Below are 21,770 nucleotides of genomic sequence, written 5' to 3' on the forward strand. Positions count from 1 at the left end.
CCCCTTTGAATGTTTTTCCCCACTTAGATATTTTGCTCCTAATTTGCCCCCTGTTCTCTTTCTCACTCTCTTCTCTAAACATATTCTCATTTCTTCTTTCCCGTTGCGTTCACTCTTCTTATTCTATTATTTATCTACAACTTTGTTGCTACTTCTATTTCCTTCTAATCTCCCCTCCCGCTTCTCTCGTTTTATCCTTTATCACCCACTCCTCTTAATCCCCACCCCACCATTCTCTCATGCCACTGTCCTTTATGCCCCCAGGCGATGGAGGCTACTCAGCAGGCAGACGAGTTGAAATCTCAGTTGGAGGGCCAACTGAAGAAGCTACGGAGCATCCGTGAGGAAATCGTTGAGAACAGTGTTTCCAAGGAAAAGGACACCTTCAACTACAAACGAGCTCAGGTATGAGAGGATTTTTTCTGTGCCTTCACTTTCCATTTCTTGACTTTCACGCTTAAGCACATGTTTGTAGAACTTAATTTCTTTTTTAGTTTTAACTCTTACAGTGGTGCTTTGGCGCTTCAAACTTAGTGTGTTCGTCCTCCAAATAAGGGTGCACCGTTGTATATCAGTCTGGCTGCTTATTCCAGGATATGTCTCTAAAATACATTGTTGTTTTTCCAAGATGACATGCTCCTTTTTAAACAAAAAGATGGGTAAAATTGTTCAATGCAGTGCAATAGGAAACTGGCATCAACGAGGCCAGCAGTCTTGGATTTAGCATAAGTTGCAGCTTTTTAAAATTTTTATTAATAGGTTCCTGGGAATGTTGCTTCAGTTAAAGGTTTTATAAAGTTTTTTCTGATGCTTGTGAATCTACTTAGAATCACATGCTGTTCATATAGTCCGACGTCTAGTGGTAATCGCAGAGTATTGCATCTTTCTTTTGAAGATGGAAAGGGGATGTCGACATGGGCGTGACTGTCACTAACGTGACATGTAGTGTACCCAAAATCCCTAACGCGTCGAGGTCCCTCAGATCAGATTGTTTTTTTCCACCCCACTAGTTGGTTGCCTTATGCGGAGCTCGCAAGAGTTAATATTGCTTCCTTTGTCCCAAGACCAACGTTCGTTTAGTCTCCAACTACTCTTTTGGACGATTGCCTCATGGGCTCCCTGCTGTCAAAGACTTCCACAAGTGCTAGGCGGCTGTCGACCTTGTGGCCTCAGCCCTCCGACCAGGCTCTTACAGTAGGGAGAGTGGGGCCCTGGGTTTATTCTTTTTCAAGATTGTCCCTTCTCTTTCTCCAATTGGTCTGGCTACCGTCCCCCTCAGCTATGGAGAGGACACACTTTACATTTTGGCCATTGTGTAACAGGAAGTTTCCGCGCAAGGACACCCATTGCCGTTGCAATCAGTGTCTACCTCGAGACCATGATGAGCACTCGTGCAAGTCCTGCAAGCTCTTTCGACCCAAAACGTTGAAGGACAAGCGGACTAAACGATGGGCGGCCTTCGCAATGCAGGCCGAAAGTCATTCCCCTGTTGGCACCGTCGCTTCGGACGACGAGGAATCGATCGGCAGCCATGGCTCCAAATTGGAAGCCCATAGACCTTTTGGCGTAACCGCCAGGTTCCCAGATGCCCGTCCCCGACAAACGGGCCACCAGCTCTGTTATGGGGAGTCCACACCCCGGCGGGCGACAGAGGCACACATCATCACAGACTCCTAAACACACAGGCCCTAAGGCCTCTTCAACGGATCGGTCGAAGAAGCTTGTAATGCCAACAGGGCAGCCTAAAACTTTGACAGCGCCTGCCGAATCTTGCGGTCCGGCACCCTCCACGCAACCGTCTTTGCGGCATGCGACTAGGCATTCCTCTAGTAAGGGCATTGACCACAAAAAACTTACGGTCAGCGACACACAGTCCAAAGGCGCATAAGCACCTATAGCTTTGGTGGAATCATTGACCACGACGGCGCCTATAGGCACGTCGAGGCCTTCCATTCAGCCGCCAAAAATATGCAAAAGCCTTGCAGCTATTATTTCGGCAGCTACAGAATATAAGGGTGTCCCCTCTCGTTGAGAGGAGTACTCTGAAGCCCCCCAGCCTCTCTCAAAGGCCTTATCCAGAAAATCTCCCCCTTCAGGGCTACCTTTTCCACCTCCAGACCCTTCTGCATCTTCCCTATGGACTAGGGAGAGATTTGAAAATGATATGGACAAAATGGCCCAATTTATCGACTCCTGCCCCATTCCACAAAAATTGCAAACATTTCCCGTCTCTACACAAAATCTCAAGAGGATATCTTGGATGTCTCAGAGCAAGAGGAATTCTATGAGGACACTAATCTGTTAGCTCAGGACACAGCTGACCAAGACTGGGACCAGGATCAGTCAATGGATCAGGGCCCTTGGCTGTCGCCATCACACACCCCTGACCCAGACATAATTTGTCTAGATCTCCCTTCTTCGCCTCCACAAAGGGAGTCGTCACTTGTGGATGATCAGATGGTGTTCGATGCCATTTTAAAGGGAGCGGCCAATCATTTTGCTATCGAAACACATGAGGCATCCCTTGACTCTGACTTTGTTGAGGAAATCCTTAAAGAGAAACTGCCAACTAGTCAGGCCATACCCTTATTTAATTCCATAAAGAAGCATTTAGCTCCTTTGTCACCATCCCTCACACGGGCAGTCAACCCCTGGGTTGAAAAACTATTCTGCCCATCTCCTTCTGACCCACTGTACATACAGGGTAATGCCACTCCAGACTCCCTGGTGGTTACAGCCACTAGGAAGAGGGCAGTGTTCAACTGTCCACAGCGGAAGCCCCTCTGGAGAAGGACTGTAAAAAACTCTATGCCCTCGGGAAACGAATCACTGCCTCTGCGGCCTATTCAACTAGGATCGCTAACGCAACTCTCCTAGCAAGCTACAGCGACGTTCCATGTGGCCTAGTCCAGGATGACCTTCAAGAGGTCCCAGAGCCCACCTGATCATGCCTGCTGGCAGTCGGGCCTGAGGGCAGATAGGTTACCCACAATATACTAAAAAATACTCTGGACTCTGCAGAAACTCCTGGATGCACTCTAGACCAGGGGACTTTACTCGAGAGACACGCCTGTCTGAAAAACTCTGATTTTAAACCAGAAACTCCGGCCTCTCTGATTAATAAACCGGTCGAAGACTCCAACCTTTTCGGGAAAGCTGTCAATGACGCCCTCCAGACTGCCAAGAAGGAGCACGAAACGCTGAAATCTCTCAGCCAAATCACAGCCAAGCCCTTCCACCAACATGGAGGCTCTAACTCGCGCTATTCCTTTAGTGGACAATCCTTTTCTCCAGCATGGGGTCTGGCTGGATTCACATGCTCATGAATATTCAGTCGTCAGGCTGGGAATCCTCAGAAAAATAAAAAATCTGTTTTTTTCATTTCTGAACTGTCTTTCTCCTAACAACCAATCACTAAACTCTGGGTCATACTGCCCCCAGCCAATGACTTCCCTCTACCTAAGCCCCTCCTCTGGCAGTCATCTTTAGATTTTTTGGTCAATCGAGCCTTGTGCTCCATCGATCATCCTTCTGATTAACAGGGACCCGTTTTTCCGGAGGGTTCAGTGCCCCTCAAGGGCAGATTTCGTCTAGTTGCTTCGTGGAGCCTTCCAGAAGATTCTTCACGCCTAAGCAGCATGGATCATGTTGTCCGAGAAGGATTCTCCAGCATGGGGTCTGGCATGGATTCACATGCTCAAAGAAAAAATCAGTGTTTCATTTCTGAACTGTATTTCTCCTAACAACCAATCACTTAGCTCTGGGTCATACTGCCCCAGCCAATGACTGCCCTCTACCTAAGGCCCTCCTCTGGCAGCCATCTTCAGATTTTAACCTCATGTTCAAGTGTTTGGAGTGCTCGTGCTTAGCTCAAGCTTTTTCCTGCGTTTTCCCCTACTTGGAAGAGTTTAACTCTATTTTTCGGTCAATCGAGCCTCTGTGCTCCATCGATTAACAAGGACGCATTTTTCTGATTCTTCAGCGCCCCTCAAAGGCGAATTTGGTCAAAGTTTCTTTGTGGAGGCTTCCAGAAGATTCTTCAAGGCCTACACGGCATGTATCTTGGCAGACAAGAAAGTGTTCCCCCTATCTTTTCAAGCTTTGTACTGACTGTGGTTTGCAGAATGTTTATATGGACGATAAACATTCCCAGGGCCTCTACTGCCTGCACCCAACGCACAAGAAGGAGGATTGTGCCTTTTGCTGTGAGCTCTCGAAGCGCACGTTGAAGGATCGGCGTAAACAGCTGGAAGAGTGGCTGCCGGCCAAGGCCTCTGCCCTGGGTGCGTCCCAGGGGCATGCCTCACCCAGGGCTGGGAAAGCAAAGCTGGCTTCTAAGTCCTTTGTGGGCACCCCTCCCACTGGGGTTCAACGAAAGGCCAAGCGCTGCAAGTCCGCTACATTCGGGAGCGCTGTTGCGGCAGGCTCCTCGGCAGCCAGGGAGCGTTCAACGTCTTCAGCTACCTCCGTCGCCAGTCAACGCTCAGGATCTTCGTCCAAGAGGAATTCGCAGTATCTGGGCAAACTCAAGGTGGCCCCGGAGACGGCCAAGGAGCAGTCCAAACAGGTTATGGCCAGCCTGCTCTTGACGGAGAAGGCCAAAGGGGCCTGAGGCTCTGACCCGTCCTCCAAGGAGAAAGCCAAGCAGGACAAGGGGTCCGGGACGACCACGAAGGCCAAGCAGGACAAGGCCGCGAAGGCCCAGGTACACCCGACGAAGGCTCTGCCTTCTATCGAGGTGGTGCTGGCATCCCTTTTGAAGGCTGCGGGGGCGGACCCACAGGGTGCCATTCCGAAGGCAAGAGTGTCCCTCCCTGCCAGGAGGGAGTCCTCATTCCAGCCCATTGAGAAGACCCCAGAGAAGAAGTTTCCAATCTCCTCGAGACTATCCTCGCTGGACGTGAACGGGGGGTGCGGGTCAGCGAAGTCCTCCAGGGCACGGATATCTCCTGCAGAGGAGGAACTAATCTACCTCCATACCATCAAGGAAGGTGGTGACAGCGAGGGAAATGTCGGGGTCACGCCCTAAGACGAGGGCGCTGACGCAGGCAATGATGAAGGCAACAATGAAGATACTGTTGAGGAAGGCGACGGAGGGCCTCTGGATGACGAGACCCCAGGCCCTCTGCCTCCGCCCTAGCAGCCCTTCTCAGTCTCTACACGGCAGCTGCCACCCAGGGATCTTTCGGTGGACATTCTGCACGCCCTCCATACACTTGTATTTGAGATACAGAAGAGGATGCCTGCGACGCCGCCTCCCTCTCTCCCAGCGGCTCCGGTGCCTGTCACCCCGCTGACGACGGGCGAACCACTGTCCAAGAAGAGGAAGAGGCACCCAATGCTTCCTTGCTACCCGTCTCCTCCCTCTCCGCTGGCCCCTACTGGCGAGAATGGGTCGGACACAGCGACGACGACTGGCAAGGAAGACGGTGGTGGGTTGGGGACCTCCCGTCGCCTCCTCCCATACCCTCCTCGCCGGACGAGATGGGCTTGTTCCATGCAATGATCTCTGGTGCTTCAGAGCTCTTCCAGCTCGCGGCAGAGAAGGAGGGCTTCTTATATCAGCGCTGCAAGGCGAAGAGAAAGACCATCCTTTCAGTCCCACTCTTGAATGACATTTGGGACGAAAGTCTGGCGCTCATGAACAACCCTTCTAGGGTCCCAGTGAAGAGGGACCACCTAGAGAAGAAATACAGGGTGCCGGACTCTGCGCCCAAGTATTTGCGGGCCTCACCATCACCGGACTTGGTCTCTGCAGCGGCCAAGAAGAAGTCGCCAGGCTCTTCCTCTTCGGCAGCATCCACCCCTCCCGACAACGAGGGGAAGAAATTGGATTTGATGCGATGATGAGTTATCTACTCTGCAGCCACGACCATCAAGGCTGCCCTCGCTATCGTAGCGCGCTACGACCGGGAGCTATGATTCAAGCTCGCACCTTTGTTGTCGGGGAGGAAGTCCAACAGGAGGTCAGAAGCATTGGAGATTCTGCAAGAGGGCGAGATGGCGTCGGACCACGCCATCACGGTGGCCACGGACATTGCAGCCGTTGGTTTCAGCCAGATGGGCAATGGCATTTGCCTTTGTCGCCGTGGCTGTCTCAAGGCCACCAACTTTCGACAGGAGGTCCAGACAAGGGTTTTTGGACATGCCCTTTGACGGAGCCAATCTCTTCGGGAAGGCTCTGGATGAGTCTCTACAAGCCATCAAGGCGGACATGGAGACGGCACGTGCCCAGGGCACGCTACAGCAGTGACGGCTGACCTTTCGGTCCTCGGGAGGCAAGTATCCCTGTTCTTCAAAGGGCTATGGCGGGGGCTGCTCTTCTTACTGCCAACCCTCCCGATCCTCGAACCAAGAGACCAACAGGGGCCACTGCAAGGCCTTCGGAGGAGGATGCCGTCATCGCCAAGGATCCCAAGGATGGCCCGTCGACCCCGGTGGGAGGCCGGCTGTTGAACTTCGTCAGCGTGTGGAATATCATCTCCAACCGTTGGGTGCCGGACACTCTTGCCCACGGACACACACTGAGTGCCAACGGAAGTGTCCCCAAATAACACCTGTTGACCGGCAGGAAAACCACATCCCTCAACTGCTGTTGGAGGTTCGGGCCATGCTGAAGAAAAGGGCGATGGAGCTAGTTCTAAACGACTCCGGGGATCTGGAGTTTATTCAAGGTACTTCCTAGTGCAAAAGAAGACCAAGGGCTGGGGACCCATTCTCGACCTGCGACGACTAAACAAGTACATAAAGTCTCAAAGTTCCAGATGCTCAGCCTTCAACACATGCTCGGCAGCTAGAAGAGGGAGACTTTCTGTCATCTTTGGACCTGGAGGATGCGTACTTCCACATCCCCATTCACATGGGACACCGCAAGTTTCTACGCTTCGTAGTTCAGGGAAAGCATTACCAATTCAGGGCTCTTCCCTTCGGACTGAATTTGGCACCGAGAGTCTTCACCAAGTACCTGGCGCCAGTGGCGGCCCATCTATGATTGCAAGGGATCCACATCTACCGTTACTTGGATGATTGGCTCATTGGGGCCAGCTCAAGGAGCATCGCCGTCGACCATGCGGCGAGGACCGTCCGCCTACTGACAGATCTGGGGTTCTCCGTGAATTATGCAAAGTCCTGCTTGACTCCATTGCAGGACACGCTGTTCCTGGGATCCAGGCTGAACACGGTGTCATGCCTAGCGTCACCGTCGGAGGAGAGAGTAGTGGTCATCCTGGGCAAGGTGCAACGGCTGCTCGTTCTGAAGATCGCCATGGTGAGGGCCATCCAGTCTCTGCTTGGCATGATGTCAGTCATTTATCTCATTCGACTGTGCAGATTACGGATGCACCCACTGCAGGAGTTCCTCGACGCCCATTGGATTCGGGTGTCCAGAAGCTTCCATGACAAGATCGCCCTCAGCGAGGGGTTCCTTTGGGCGATAAGCTGGTGGGGCGTGCGCTCTCATCTGACCGGCGGTGCAGATTTCCAGGCCCCACCACACCAGGAGACAGTAATGACGTTCGCTTCCCTGGAAGGATGGGGAGCCCAGACCGGAAGTCTTCATGCCAGAGGCCTGTGGCTGCCGGAGGAGAAGACGTTGCATATCAACATTCTGGAGCTACGGGCAGTGTTTTGGGCCCTCGAATCGTTCATGCCGTCCCTCAAAGGCAAGGTGGTGCGGGTCTTCACAGACAATACCACCTCAATGTTTTGCATCAGGAAACAGGGGTGCACCAGATCACCAGCGCTCTCCAAAGATGCACAGGACTTATGTCATTGGGCCCTCGCTCAGGGGATGTTCCTCATCCCGTTTCTTCAGGCATGAGTAAAGAACACAGTCGGCGACTCTCTGAGCAGGTAGCTTCGCTCTTGCCACGAGTGAGAACTTCGGCAAGACCTAGTGAAGAACCTGTTCCTCAAATGGGGCAATCCCAAACTCGACTTGTTTGCGACTGCGACAAACACCAAGTGCCATAGGTTTGCCAGCAGGGAAGCATGGGGTACACATTCTCATTCTCTTGGGAAGGCCTCTTTCTGGATTGATTGTTTATTTGTATAGCACCTATACACAATGTGTTTCAAAGCGCTTCAAGGAGGGAGCGAACATGGGGAAAAATACATTTACATTCTTGCAAGTCCCTCCATTGCCGTTGTTACTTCGAGTCAACAGTCAACTCAAATGGTGCCGGATGATCCTCCTCGCACCAGCGTGGCCAAGGCAGAACTGTAACCCGGACCTTCTCAACATGTCCGCGTCCCCACCAGTCAAGCTGCCAGTGGTTGCGGATCTTCTCGCCACGGAAGGAGGCGCCATTCTTCACCACGATCCCGGGTCTCTGAACCTGAAGGCCTGGCTCCTGCAGCGCTTCAATTCGGAGGCTGCGATCTCCCGCCAGACTGCAAGGAAGTTCTCGCCAAGGCTAGAGGATTGTCTACTTTGAAATGCTACAGACTAAAGTGGAAGAGATTTGCTATTTGGTGCCGTTCCCAGAACATCGACCCACTGAAAGTAAGGCCTCTCAGGTACTTCCATATTTGCTGTCGTTGGGCCAAATCGGCACTGGCCCACGCCTCAATCAAGTTTCATCTGGCGGCTATCGCTCGCTACTACCAGATCCCCAGGATGACCATCCTTGTGGTCACACCGATTGGTCAAGGAATTCGTCAAGGAACTATTCTTCTCGTTCCCTCCGGTGAAGGCTCCGGCCCCAGCGTGGGAGCTCAGTGTGGTGCTTACTAGGCTCAAGCGACCTCTGTTCGAGCCTATGCATTCTGCACCACTCAAATTTTTGTTGTGGAAAACAGCCTTTATCGTGGCGGTCACCTCTGCATGACAAGTGGGGGAGATCCAAGCCCTCTCCTATAAACCACCTTACTTGACTTTCCACGAGATGAGGGTGGTGCTGCGGACTCACCCCTCCTTCATTTCCAAGGTGCCATTGGACTCTCATCTAAACAAGCCTGGAAGGCTCGGGAAAGTGATTCCAGCACAGTTAATGGATGTGCGGCAGCTCTGTTTGAGTCCCCGCAGGCCCTCTCAATAAAGTAAGGTGAACCCCACTTACTTGTGGCGACGAGGAGGGCGCGGGCCTTTGGGGGACCCCCATCCAAACCTATACAGCTCCGACCGCAGAAGCACTGGCAGAAGGGCTGAGGAGGGCGGATCTCGCCCAGTCCGAGCAGCGCACCAAAATTGATGTGTGCAGATGCGGGATGTGGGATGAGGGGGCGAAGCGGCAGCGCCAGTACCAGCAGGCTCAGCAGATTTGGGAAAGAATGCGCTGCGTCACTCGTGGGCTAGAAGAAAGGACCTCCGAGCACCGTTACCATGCTCAATCAGGAAGGTTGCCAGAGCAACCCAGCTACAGACATTACAAGGCAGTAACAGGCAAAACAAACGGGCCGGAAACACGGCAAGTGTATAAATACAGACACACAGCACAGAGTCAGCAGTTTAAAGCAGATCACATTTAAAGATTCCAAAAAAGGGGAGGCCAGAAGAAACTTAAATGGAAATCTTTGTTAAATGTTAAGAAAATTTAAAACATGCACCAACATGGCAGCTGCTAGCATGGCACCACCACCACCTTTCTTACTTGAACCAGGCACAACGGCAATTAAGTGGTACAGGTGGAAAAAGCTTTTTGATACTCTTCTTTTAGCAATAGGAGGTGATAAATTTGCGGCCAGTAGAACGCAAGCTGTTCTCCTGCATAACCTGGCCACAGACGGGCAGTGTTTACAATGGCCGCCCAGAGTCAGAAGAGGCGGGTCAAGGTGACACTGATGAGTATACTGTAGCGGAGACGAAATTGCAGAATCACTTTGAACCTAAAAAGAATATCACATTTGAATTCCATACATTTTTCGAAAGAGTGCAATAACCGGTAGATGCTTCGTGGCAGCTTTGAGAACACTGAGTCACACATGTGATTTTGGGATGTTAACCAACTCTTTGATAAGAGATCAATTAGCACGATGTACTAACAATAAATAGTAGAGTGCAAGAAAAACTGTTGTCAAAAGATGTGCCATTCGAGCAAGCAGTACAAATCGTTGGAGGAATGGAGCAAACGTCCTGATGCATGAGGAGCATGAGAAATGCAAAACAAGGTCATGAGATTGCAACATTAAAACAAAATAGTAGAATTAATGAAGGAAGGGAAATTAAATGTTACAGGTGTGGTAGCAATCGACACCCATCTTCCAACATATTCTGTCCGGCAAGGAATGTAAACTGCATTAAATGCAAAAGAAGAGGACACTTTGAGTCTGTAGTGAGTCATCTTCAATTGAAACAGGAGGGAGATGAACAGAGCAAGAAGAAAGCCCAGTGAATCAGTACATGACTCAAACTAAGCATGTGCCAGAAATAAATGACCTATCAATAAGAGAAAATGGGCCAACTGATGTATTTGTAATAAATGGCAAAGTGGTGACAATGAAGGTGGATAGCTGCTCTCCATGTACCATAATGTCACAAGAGACGTACGAGGAGTGCGTAGAAGGAAAAGTTAAAGACTTGCTAAAACACGACATAGATCCATATGGAAATGTAAAAATCGATCTGTTAGGTAAATTCTCTTCGGCTATCCATTATAAGGGCAGGAGCTGTGTGGCAGATGTCTAGGTGACTGAAGAAGGATCGTCGCTGTTGGGCTGGAATGAGCGGCGCAATCTAGGTATTTACATCCAAACGAACGCACCAGTGCCGATTAACATAGCAGAAGTAGGCGACAAGTGGGAAAAAGAATTCCCAGAGGTTTTCTCAGAAGAGTTAGGAAGATTGAATGGTTTCGAACATTGTATTAGACTAAAGAAGGATGCAGTGCCGAAAGTACACAAGGTGAGAACAGTTCCACAACAACTAAGGAATAAACTGAAAGAAGAACTGTAGATGCTGCTTCAAAAAGGAATAATGAGGGATTGAAAGTTCGGAGTGGTTGTCTCCAGTTGTAACTGTGGCGAAGCCAAATGATAACATTAGACTCTGCGCGGATCTAAGGGATCTAAATAACATTTGGGTGCATCGCCACCCACTACCTATCATTTCGGAAGCCTTTTCGACCCTGAGCAATGCAAGATTGTTTTCAGTTATAGATCTATCTTCGGCGTATCATCAGGTGCCCCTCTTGGATGAATGTCAACATATGACGGCTTTTGTAACAACTGAAGGAACATTCAAATACTGGCGAATGCCTTTTGGATTGGCCTCCGCAGAAGCGGTGTTCCAAAGGATGATAAAGTTGTTGGAAGGGGTGCCAAACATAATTGTATTTCAAGATGACATTTTGATTTATGCTGAGTCACCTGAAAGACATGATGAATTGTTGAAATTGATATTGAGTAAATTGAAAGTTGCTGCTTTGACAGTGCAAAGGAGAAAATTCAAGATAGAAGTGGATAGTGTGCAGTATTTAGGCCATAGTGTGTCAGGAAATGGCATCAGCCCAAAACTGAGTCTGGTAGAGGCCATCGATAAAGCTCCCAATCACATTGATGAGGATCAATTGAGGTCATTTTTGGGTTTGGCTGAATACTACCACAAATTTGTAAAAGACTTTGCAGTTATTTCCACACCTGAGATCCTTACTCAAGAAAGGGATCAAGTTTGAGTGGTCAAAGGACTGTGAGGAGGCAATTCGCAAAATGAGGACATTGTGAAAGCACATTCTATTGGTAAGTTTTCATCAGAGGACAGATGTCTTAACTGTAGATTCAAGCCTTTTGGGGTTGGTAGCAACTCTTACACAGTATAACATGACAAGGAAGAAATAGTAATAGCGTTTGTGTCAAGAACACTGAAGGGGGCTGAAAATAATTATACTCTTGTGGTGTATTGGGCAATAAGTCATTTCAAGTTTTTCTTGTGGGGCAGAAAATGCATTGTCAGATCGGACCACAGACCATTGGCTCAAATGAGTGTGGAAAATGGCCAGCAGCTTCACTCAGGATCAGCAGATGGTATCTAGGTTTGCAAGGATATGATTTCAAAGTTTCTCATTTACCAGGGAAGCATAATGTTGTGGCAGATTACCTGTCTAGAATGCCAGTGGGAGAGGAAGTGTGCGGTGAGTGGAAGGAGCAAAATATTGTTGTAGAAGTCGAGTGAGGATGCATAGGATGAATAGAGTGGGAGAACTGTGAGAATTTGGATGAGGATATGAATATTATCACAGAATGGATAGTCTCAGGTTGGCCCAGCAGCAAGATGTTAGAAAAGAGGTTTGGTGGGAAGGTTAGAATGAGTCGAGTGTCATTGATGGGAGTCTTACAAGAGGTTTATGTATTGTACCTCCTGAGAAGATTAGAGATCAGTTAGACCTAGCCCATCAAGGACATCTAGGAGAGAGTGCCACCAAGAGGCAGTTAAGACATCGTTTTTGGTGGCCGGGTATGGACAAAGTAGCAGAGCGCTATGTCAGGAATTGTGGACCATGTTGTTTGAGTGACGAGTACAGAGTTGTATGAGAAACCCCTCTCATTCCCAACTTTGTACCTGATCATCCCTGGAAGAAGGTGGCGATTGTCATAATGGACCCAATTATGGGGGGTTAAAACTTAGTTTTGTGTTGGTGGACTCCCACACTAAATGGGTGGAGTGGAGGGCTGCCAGGGAGGTGACAGCAAGGGATTTAGTGGCATTCTTGGAGAAGATTTTCTTTAGAGAAGGTTTCCCCCTCAGAAATTGTGTCCGATAATGTTGTTCAATTTTGCTCTGAATTTATGAAGAAGTTTCTCAACAGTAATGCTATCACACACACACAGCTTTATATTATCTGAGGGCAAATGGGATGGTAGAGAGGAGCAACAGATTTATTAAGGGTGGTATCCAGTTGGCTTTACAATCAGAGTTGCCGTGGAAGGAAGTTCTAGATCACATGATGTGGAGTTACCTTACAACACCTCATACAGTAACTAAGATATCACTGTGTCTCTAAAAGGGAGAGAAAGAGGTACCAAATTGTGCCCGGGGTGGTTAGGGTTAGCAAGTTCAGTGGAGGTGGACAGAAAAGGAATATTGGATTATATGAAACAGTCAACTTATGTTCAAAGAAACATTTGACTGGAAAGCAAATGTGCAGGATCTTTATTGGACAGTGGGAGGAATGGGTCCTTATACAGAATCCAAGATTCACCATAAATGTATAGAGAGTAATTGTATTGGTCCTAAGAAGATCTCTGCAGTGAGGAATGGAGTGGTGATTGTAGAAGGAAGGGAGGTGTGGTCTATGGACAGATTGGCCAAATGTGAGAATGGTTGCAGTCGTGTATCAAAGGATGCTGAGTCTGGTGATGTAGAATCATCGTCTAAGAGATTGAGACGAGAACCCAAATGGCTGCAGGATTTTATATGCGAGTACTGCGGTTGCCTTAGGTAGGTCCCCCTGTTCGCCTTTATGCTTAATTTCAGAACTTTTTCATCCCATTGAAAACTTTGTTCCTTTTTGGTTTGTTTGTTGGTTGGGTCATTCACATTTTTTTCTAGTTATTTAGTCTGTTATATCTAGTTTTATTGTGTTCAAGTTTGTATTGTCATTGTGAGGGGGGAGATGCGTTGTGATCTGTCTCCCGAGCCTTCCATCTATAGAACTTGGAAGTCTCGTGAGAGTGATTCCAGGACAGTTAATGGATGTGCAGCAGCTCTGTTTGAGTCCCCACAGGCCCACTTAATAAAGTAAGTTGAACCCCACTTGTGTGTGCCGCTTCTTTCATACTTCCTTGTACCCGAAAAGGATCTCACCATGCAACCTTTGTTAGACCTGCGCCCAGCGAACAAATATGCCGAACGTCACAAATTCAGAATGACAATGCTGCAGGGGAATTACATGGCCACATTGGATATGAAAGTTGCCTACTTTCATATTTCAATGTTGCCAGCGCACAGAAAGTACCTCAGGTTCATGATGGAAAACACCCACTATAAGTTAAGTTCAAGTTTCTCCCCTTCAGCATTTCCTCAGGTCCACGGGTGTTCACGAAGATACTGGCGGTAGTAGCTGCTTACCCGCGCAGGCAGTTCATCCCAGTCTATTCTTACCTCAATGACTGGCTCATAACAGGGGATTCGTATGGAACATGCCTAACAAATACCCTGAAGACGGTTGATATTCTCTTCAACCTAGGGTTCTCGATCAGTGAAAAAAAAGTCCAGTCTAAACCCCAGCCAAGTCAAACAATTTCTGGGGGCTCTAATTCGGACCAAAGACGGCCTCGTCTTTCCCTCAAACGAGATGGTTCAAAACATGCTGTTCCAGATCCCTCACTATGTAGCCAGTCACAAGGTGACTGTACGCAAGCCATGCGACTGTTAGGGATGAAGGCCTCCTGCATCTACCTAGTTCCACACGCTCTCATGCGCCCCATGCAAGAGTGGCTCTCGAGCCAATGGTGTCAGACCAGCGGCCAGTGGGACGATCCAGTGGTTGTCTCGGCAGCCCTCGTTCAGTCTCTACAGTGGTGGACAAGGGAAACCTTCTGGAGGGGAAAACCTTCACCACCCCCGCAGTAGAAGCCACTCTTACCACAGACGCATCTCTGACTGGGTGGGGGGCTCGCCTCCTTCATCAGACGGCGCACAGTGTGTGGTCCCCAGCGGTAGCATCCAATCACAAAAACTTGTTGGAACTGCTAGCAGTATTCAAGGCCCTGAAAGCCTTCCAAAAACATCTTCAGGGGAAGACAGTTCTAGTCCTAAAGGACAGTACTACGGCCATATATTACTTAAACAAGGGGGCACTTGCTCTCTAGGGCTGTCCAAACTGTCCCAGAACATATGGAAGTGGGCTCTCAGACACAAGATATTCCTCCTGTCACATGTTCCAGGGGAACTCAATCTTCTGGCTGACATACTCAGCAGAGACTTCCTTCTACCCGTAGAACACGAGTGGTGGCTACAAGAGGACTTTGTACTCCATATCTTTGCAGAATTGGGCTTCCCAGAGATAGACTTGTTCGCCAGTCTGGAGAACGCCCAATGCCCAGATTACGCCTCCAGGTACCCTCAAAACCGCTCCAAGGGGAACGGTCTCTGGATAACATGTTCAGGGAAGTGTTTCCGTTAACAACCCCCCCTTCCACACCCTCAATTCTCCTACTTAACAGAATAGTGCACAAGATGCACCAGGAGCCAGTCAGGATGATTCTGGTGGCCCAGATGTGGGCCTGCCAGCCTTGGCCTCCCATCTCATGGCAATGTCAGTCTCCCCTCCCAGGAAGCTGCCGTGTCCATACAACATGCGATCTCGAGACCAGGGGGAAACACTACATCCATGCCCTCAAATTCTCAATTTAGCAGCCTGGCTCCTGAGATCATAGAGTTCGGGCACCTCCAACTCCCTCAAAGATGTATGGACATATTCAGCGAAGCATGGAAACCTTACACCAGGCATTGCTACTCCAGCAAATGGAAGCGCGTCATCTGGTGTAATGGCAAAGGCATCAATCCTATTGAATGCACACCTAAACATATTGTCCTGTACCTAGCCCACCTGTTAGATTCAGGTATGGTTTTCAATTCTCTAAAGGTCGTTTTTTTTTAACTGCTCTTTTGGCGTACACCACGTCCCAAAGCAAGATTTTGTGGTGGACAATTCCAGTAAGTAAGGCATTTATGGAAGGGGTAAAGAGGCTTCATCCCCCTATTTCCAACCCAGCGCCTGGGTGGGACCTGAATGTTTATCTTACCAGACTAATGGAGCCTCCCTTTGAACCAATGCACAAGGCTAGCCTTAAAGCACTCGCCTACAAGACCGCCTTCCTAGTGGCGATCAGCTCTATAAAGAGATTTAGTGAACTGCAGGCCCTTTCAGTTCAAGACCCATTTGTCACGATTCACAAGGATAAGGTGGTTTTGCGCACACACTCGCGCTTTGCACTTAAATTTATCTCAAAGTTCCATGTAAACCAATCCATAGAACTACCCACCTTTTTCCAGAACCCCACTAACGTGGCAGAAAGGAGACTCCACACACTGGATGTGAGGAGAGCGGTTATCTTTTCTCCAGCTGAGCGTGGAGAGCGGTCGCCGGTGGCCTGAGGGGATCAGCAGGCCTGGAAAGCCCTGCCTGGGCCTCCGTGAGTGTTGTGTTTTCTGTGCCTTAAAAACAAAGAAAAAAGAAAGTTGAATTGAATTGTTTTCCTCGCGCTCCTAGCGCGGTGTTTGGCCTGCTCCTGCTCCCCCCTCCCACTTCCTGGTCTTCCCCTCCCTCCCCGCCTCCCTGCCCGCCCACCCCCCCCCTCTGATTGGCTGTTTTCCTGCCTCCCCTCTGGCCTACTCGACGGCCGTTCCCCACGCTTGCTTCTTTTCTCCAGCTGAGCGTGGAGAGCGGTCGCCGGTGGCCTGAGGGGATCAGCAGGCCTGGAAAGCCCTGCCTGGGCCTCCGTGAGTGTTGTGTTTTCTGTGCCTTAAAAACAAAGAAAAAAGAAAGTTGAATTGAATTGTTTTCCTCGCGCTCCTAGCGCGGTGTTTGGCCTGCTCCTGCTCCCCCCTCCCACTTCCTGGTCTTCCCCTCCCTCCCCGCCTCCCTGCCCGCCCACACCCCCCCCTTCCTCTCCCTCTGCCTATAACCTCCCCCTCCTGGGCAGCCCTCTGCCCGGCATCCCCCGCGGCTAAGGGCCCCAGGCCAAGGGCGGCTCCTACAGTGCGGCTCCCTGTGTGTCTGCAGGTGTCCGCAGGGGACGCCAGGCGCCAGCTCCTCCGCTCTCCGGCCCACCCCTCCTCACCTTTGCTCACCTCATCCGCATGATGCCTCGCCCCCCTATCCCAATTTTTTGGTAAACTAGGGTGTTTTTTCTCCCCTCGCAGGATTCTCAAACTTAGGTGGCCCTGACCTACTACGCATTACTGTTTGCTCTGCACTGTGTTAAACTAGGGTGCTTTTCTCCCCTCGCAGGATTCTCAAACTTGGGTGGCCCTGACCTACGCATTACTGTTTTGCTCTGCATTGTGTTAAACTAGGGTGCTTTTCTCCCCTCGCAGGATTCTCAAACTTAGGTGGCCCTGACCTACGCATTACTGTTTTGCTCTGCATTGTGTTAAACTAGGGTGCTTTTCTCCCCTCGCAGGATTCTCAAACTTAGGTGGCCCTGACCTACGCATTACTGTTTGCTCTGCACTGTGTTAAACTAGGGTGCTTTTCTCCCCTCGCAGGATCCTCAAACTTAGGTGGCCCTGACCTACGCATTACTGTTTGCTCTGCACTGTGTTAAACTAGGGTGCTTTTCTCCCCTCGCAGGATTCTCAAACTTAGGTGGCCCTGACCTACGCATTACTGTTTGCTCTGCATTGTGTTAAACTAGTGCCCTCCACTCACTTCCTGTCTGCATACTCGTGTCGTCCGCCTCCCCTCCTACTCCATGGTGCTCTCTATCTCGCCTATCTACTCTAACTGCTTCTCTATTGACTATCCTGCTCTCCTCACTAAATCCGGTAGGAAAAAGTTTAAAAAGGACATCCTGGTCTCCAACCCAGGCCTCCCTATCGCTGACACCTACACGAGCGCCTGCTCCAAGGAAACTCTCACTGACATTCTCTTTTTCGTGCCTTCACCTGACCTATGGACCCTTCACATGGTCGCTGTGCTCTCTCCTTTCTCCACCTCTCCCATTAATGGTGGCACCCGTTGGGATGTCCTCTTGGCCCCTTTCCACTCCTCTAAGGCCATCATTAATGTCTATGCTAACGGGACCGTCTTGGTCCAAGGCCCTCAGGCCAACCTTCTCCTCTTTGATAGACGCTTCCCATGCCTCATCAACTTCCTCTCCGCTCCCGCTGTCCCCCCTCCTCTGTCCTCGGCTACCTTGCCTCTCCCCTCCCTCCCTGCCCCTTCTCTTGCTCCCTCTTCAACTCCTTCTCTAACACCTCCGCAGGGCGTACCTCTGATCTGTACCCCTCCCCGGAAGTTTTTCAAGGGTGGCAACCTTCTCCACATTGCCACTCTAAATTCTCGCTCTGCCATCAAGCACTCCTCTGATATCTGTCGCCTTCTTGAGGAACTGGACCTCGACGTCCTCGGTCTCACTGAGACTTGGTTCACTGCCAGCTCTGCCACCAGCTTCGACACACTCCTACCTGACGGCTACAAGATCCTCTCCGTGCCCAGGCCCAACCGTTCAGGGGGTGGTGTTGCCCTTATCTTCCCTGAGTGGATTCCTGCCACTGTCACTCCTACGCAGACCTACTCCTCTTTTGAATGTCTTGTCTGCCGACTCTCTCTCTCCTAGCCATTCCCTTACCGTGGCTACTATCTATCGGCCACCTGGTCAAATTTCCTCCTTCCTCTCTGAGTGGGCTGACCTCTCCTCCTCACTCCTGTCCTCAACCACCCAACTCCTCTTTCTCGGTGACTTCAACATCCACCTCGATGCCTCCTGTCCCCTCACTGGTCTCTTTCGCAAACTCTGCAGCTCTCTCTCACTCTCTATTCTCCCGTCTGGGCCTACTCACTCTGCAGGGCACACTCTTGATGCTCTGATCTCTTCTGACCTTCCCCTCTCCCTCCCTCTCTCCACTCCTCTCTCCTGGAGCGATCACTTTCTCCTATCCTCCCACCTCTCCCTCCCTACCCCACAGGCAAAGCCACCCTCTTCACTGCCACCCACCTTCTCGGTCATCCGACCCATGAAGCGCGTGTCAGTTGAGGCTTTCGCTGCTACCTTCTCGCCCCCTCCTCCCCCCTCGGCTGACTCCCACCCTGACACAGCCCTCTCCATGCTCTATTCCTCTATATCTGATACTCTCGATATCCTTGCCCCCGTCATGAGAATCCGCCTGAAGCCCAAAGCCAAATGTAACTCCTGGTATGACTCGGATCTCGTCACCCTAAAACGCAAGTGCAGGGTGGCAGAGAGGAAATGGCGTGCTTCATGTTCATCCTCTGACAAACTGGCCTGCCGCCTGCTCCAAAGGCAATACCGGCTCTCCGTTCTCACCAAGAAGAGAGCCCTTATCCAAGCCCGCATCTCTGAGGCATCTAACAACTCGGCCGAACTCTTTAAAATCTGCAAGGAGCTGGCCAACCCTGCTGCAGTCTCTACCTCTCCTGTCCCCTCCCAGGCCCTCTGCACTGCACTGGCCTCGCACTTCATCTCAAAAACTCAGGACATCCTGTCCTCGCTCTCCTCCTCTCTCCTCCCTCCCTCTCTTCCCGGCTCTTCCTCTTGCTCTCTTGCAGCCGCCCCTCCGCCCTCCTTCTCTGCTTTTCCACCTTTTTCTGCTGATGAGGTTTCCAGACAAGTCCGATCTATGAAAGCCTCGTCTAAACAGGTTCACCCCTGTTCCTCCAAAACCATCAAGGACCACATCGACTCCCTGGCTCCTGCCCTGGCTGACTTTTGCAACCACTCATTCGCCTCTGGAGTCTTCCCATCCCCCCTCAAGCACTCCCTTGTGCACCCCCTCCTCAAGAAACCCTCTTCCGACCCCTCCTGCCCGGCCAACTATCGCCCAATCTCCATTACTCCCTTCCTGGGCAAGCTCCTGGAGAAACTGGCCATCTCCCAGCTTAACCTCCATGCTGAATCTGTTGGTAATCTTCATGACCATCAATCCGGCTTCAGAGCGGCCAGAAGCACGGAAACTGCTCTCCTGAACATCCGTGAGGACCTGCTCCTGAACCTCGATTCCAACACTCCGTGTTCTCATTCTGCTCGATCTCTCCTCTGCCTTTGACACTGTCAACCATGCCATCCTGCTCAACCGTCTCCGTGATAACCTGGGTATCACTGGTCAGGCTCTGGCATGGCTGACCTCTTTCCTTTCCGGTCGACCCTCCCAGGTCCAAATGGGCTCCTTCCTCTCTGACATCTTTTTCTCCACCTGTGGTGTCCCCCAGGGATCCAACCTCTCTCCCTGGCTTTTCAACCAGTATCTGGCACTCCTTGCCCACTGCATCGCCGCTCTCTGCCCCCACTTCCAGTGCTATGCGGACGATACCCAGCTCATTTTCAGGCTACCCTCGGCCTCCTCCTCTCCTTCCCTCATCTCTGACTGTCTGTCTGATATCCAGGAATGGTGTGCCGCCAATGACCTCTGCCTTAACGCCAGTAAGACTGAGATTCTACTCATCGGCGCACCCACTCCCTCCTTCCCTGCAGCTCTCTGGCCGGCCTCCCTTGGCCCCCTTCCGGCCCCTACCTGCAAGGCTAAAAACCTCGGGGTCATCTTCGACTCCACACTCTCCTTCTCTCCTCATATATCTGACGTCTCTAAGAAGTCACACTACCAGCTGCACCTCCTCAGAGGTATTCTTCCCTTCCTCTCCTTCCCCCAGAAGCTCACTGTCTCCCGAGCCCTGGTTCTCTCAAGGCTGGACTACTGCAACAGCCTCTATCTTAATCTGCCTGCCTCCACTCTCCGCCCTCTGCAACTTATCCAGAACAGAACTGCGAGACTTGTCCTTGGCCTCAAGCCCAGGGACCGTATCTCTCCAGGACTGAAATCTCTTCACTGGCTCCCAGTGGCTGCGAGGATTAAGTTCAAAACCCTCTGCATTGTCCACAAGGCCTTCTGGGGCCTGGGGCCTAAATACCTTCAACTCTCTCTTCCTAAATATCTTCCTTCACGAGCCCTTCGCTCATCCGTCTCCAACTCCCTCATGGTCAGCCGCTTCTCTAAGCAACGAGCTGGGGCTAGATCTCTCTCCGCAGCAGGGGCCTCCCTCTGGAACAGCCTTCCTGCCTCCCTGAAACTTGAGGAGAACCATCTCCAGTTCCGGAAGCACCTCAAAACCTTCCTCTTCGCTTCTGCCTTCTCTCTCCCTCTCCCCTGCTAAACCTTCTTAACTCCCCACTGAATTTGCACTAAACCTGCATCTGGGCCACTCTCAGCGACCTCGGTCCAGGGCCCAGCCACTCTCCACTTGCACTGCCTCCCTGGCTCCCCCTGCACTGTGGGACTGTCACTGTATCCCTACCGCCCCCTTCCCAGCACTTCCCAGCACTTGCTCTGCACTTACCTCGCACTTGCCACCAGCTGGCCCTTTTTATTTATCATTTATTATTTATTTTTTATTACGCTACTTACCTTGTACTGCACTTTCCCCCCACCTCCTCCCCCTGCACTTTCTCCTTTTCCCCTTACCTCTGCACTTGCGCGATCTGAATGACACCTGGCCTAGTAGGATCGTTTGTCTGTCTTCCCCTTGTTTCCCTCCCTCCCTGCCTCGTCGCGCCTTGAAACACTTGTGTATAGGCGCGTTACAAATACCATATCATATCATATATCATATCATATACTATTTGGAAAAGACGAAGCCACTAAGGAAAATGAACCAGTACTTAGTTTCAGTGGCAGCTGGCAGAGAAGGGGACCCTGTCTCTAAGTCAGCTATCTCAAAGTGGATCGTAAACTTCATCCCACTATGTTACATTCTTGCCAAGAGAGACCTACCCTTCACGCCTAGCGCACACTCTACTCTGGTCAGAATTGAGCCACAGTTTTTTATATTGGATGGTAATGCGTTCCATATTGTGTGGGTGCTAGACCAGAAAGCACACTTTCTCACGAGTTCTAAGGTCGTCTTAGGAACTTCAAGATTTCGATCTCCGTTTGTGCGAAGTGACCGTTTTATTTGCTTAGGTTTTAGCCTATTAGCTATGTAAGTCGGTGCATCGTCGGCAAGAACCTTAAACATGATAGTTAGGAATCTGTCACCCTCTGCTCTATAGGTAGCCAGTGCAGTTTCCTTGGGCACATTTTCTTAACCCCATACATGCTCTTATAGAGCTACTCTGAACTACCTGGAGTTTGTTCAGTTCAGTTTTGTATATACCAA

General features: G+C 50.6%; 1 protein-coding gene across 2 annotated transcripts in view; it reads left to right on the forward strand.

The window, feature by feature from the left end:
- RNF20 (ring finger protein 20) overlaps positions 1-21,770 on the forward strand; it is an 838,977-nt gene that overhangs the window by 802,928 nt on the left and 14,279 nt on the right. For both annotated transcript variants that reach the window (XM_069628987.1, XM_069628986.1), the window contains exon 18: positions 265-405. In XM_069628987.1, coding sequence (XP_069485088.1) covers positions 265-405 — 141 coding nt within the window. The remainder of the gene's footprint in view (positions 1-264; positions 406-21,770) is intronic.

This window comes from Ambystoma mexicanum, chromosome 12 (genome assembly GCF_040938575.1).
Source record: "Ambystoma mexicanum isolate Mex_15411 chromosome 12, UKY_AmexF1_1, whole genome shotgun sequence".
NCBI classification, from domain to species: Eukaryota; Metazoa; Chordata; class Amphibia; order Caudata; family Ambystomatidae; genus Ambystoma; species Ambystoma mexicanum.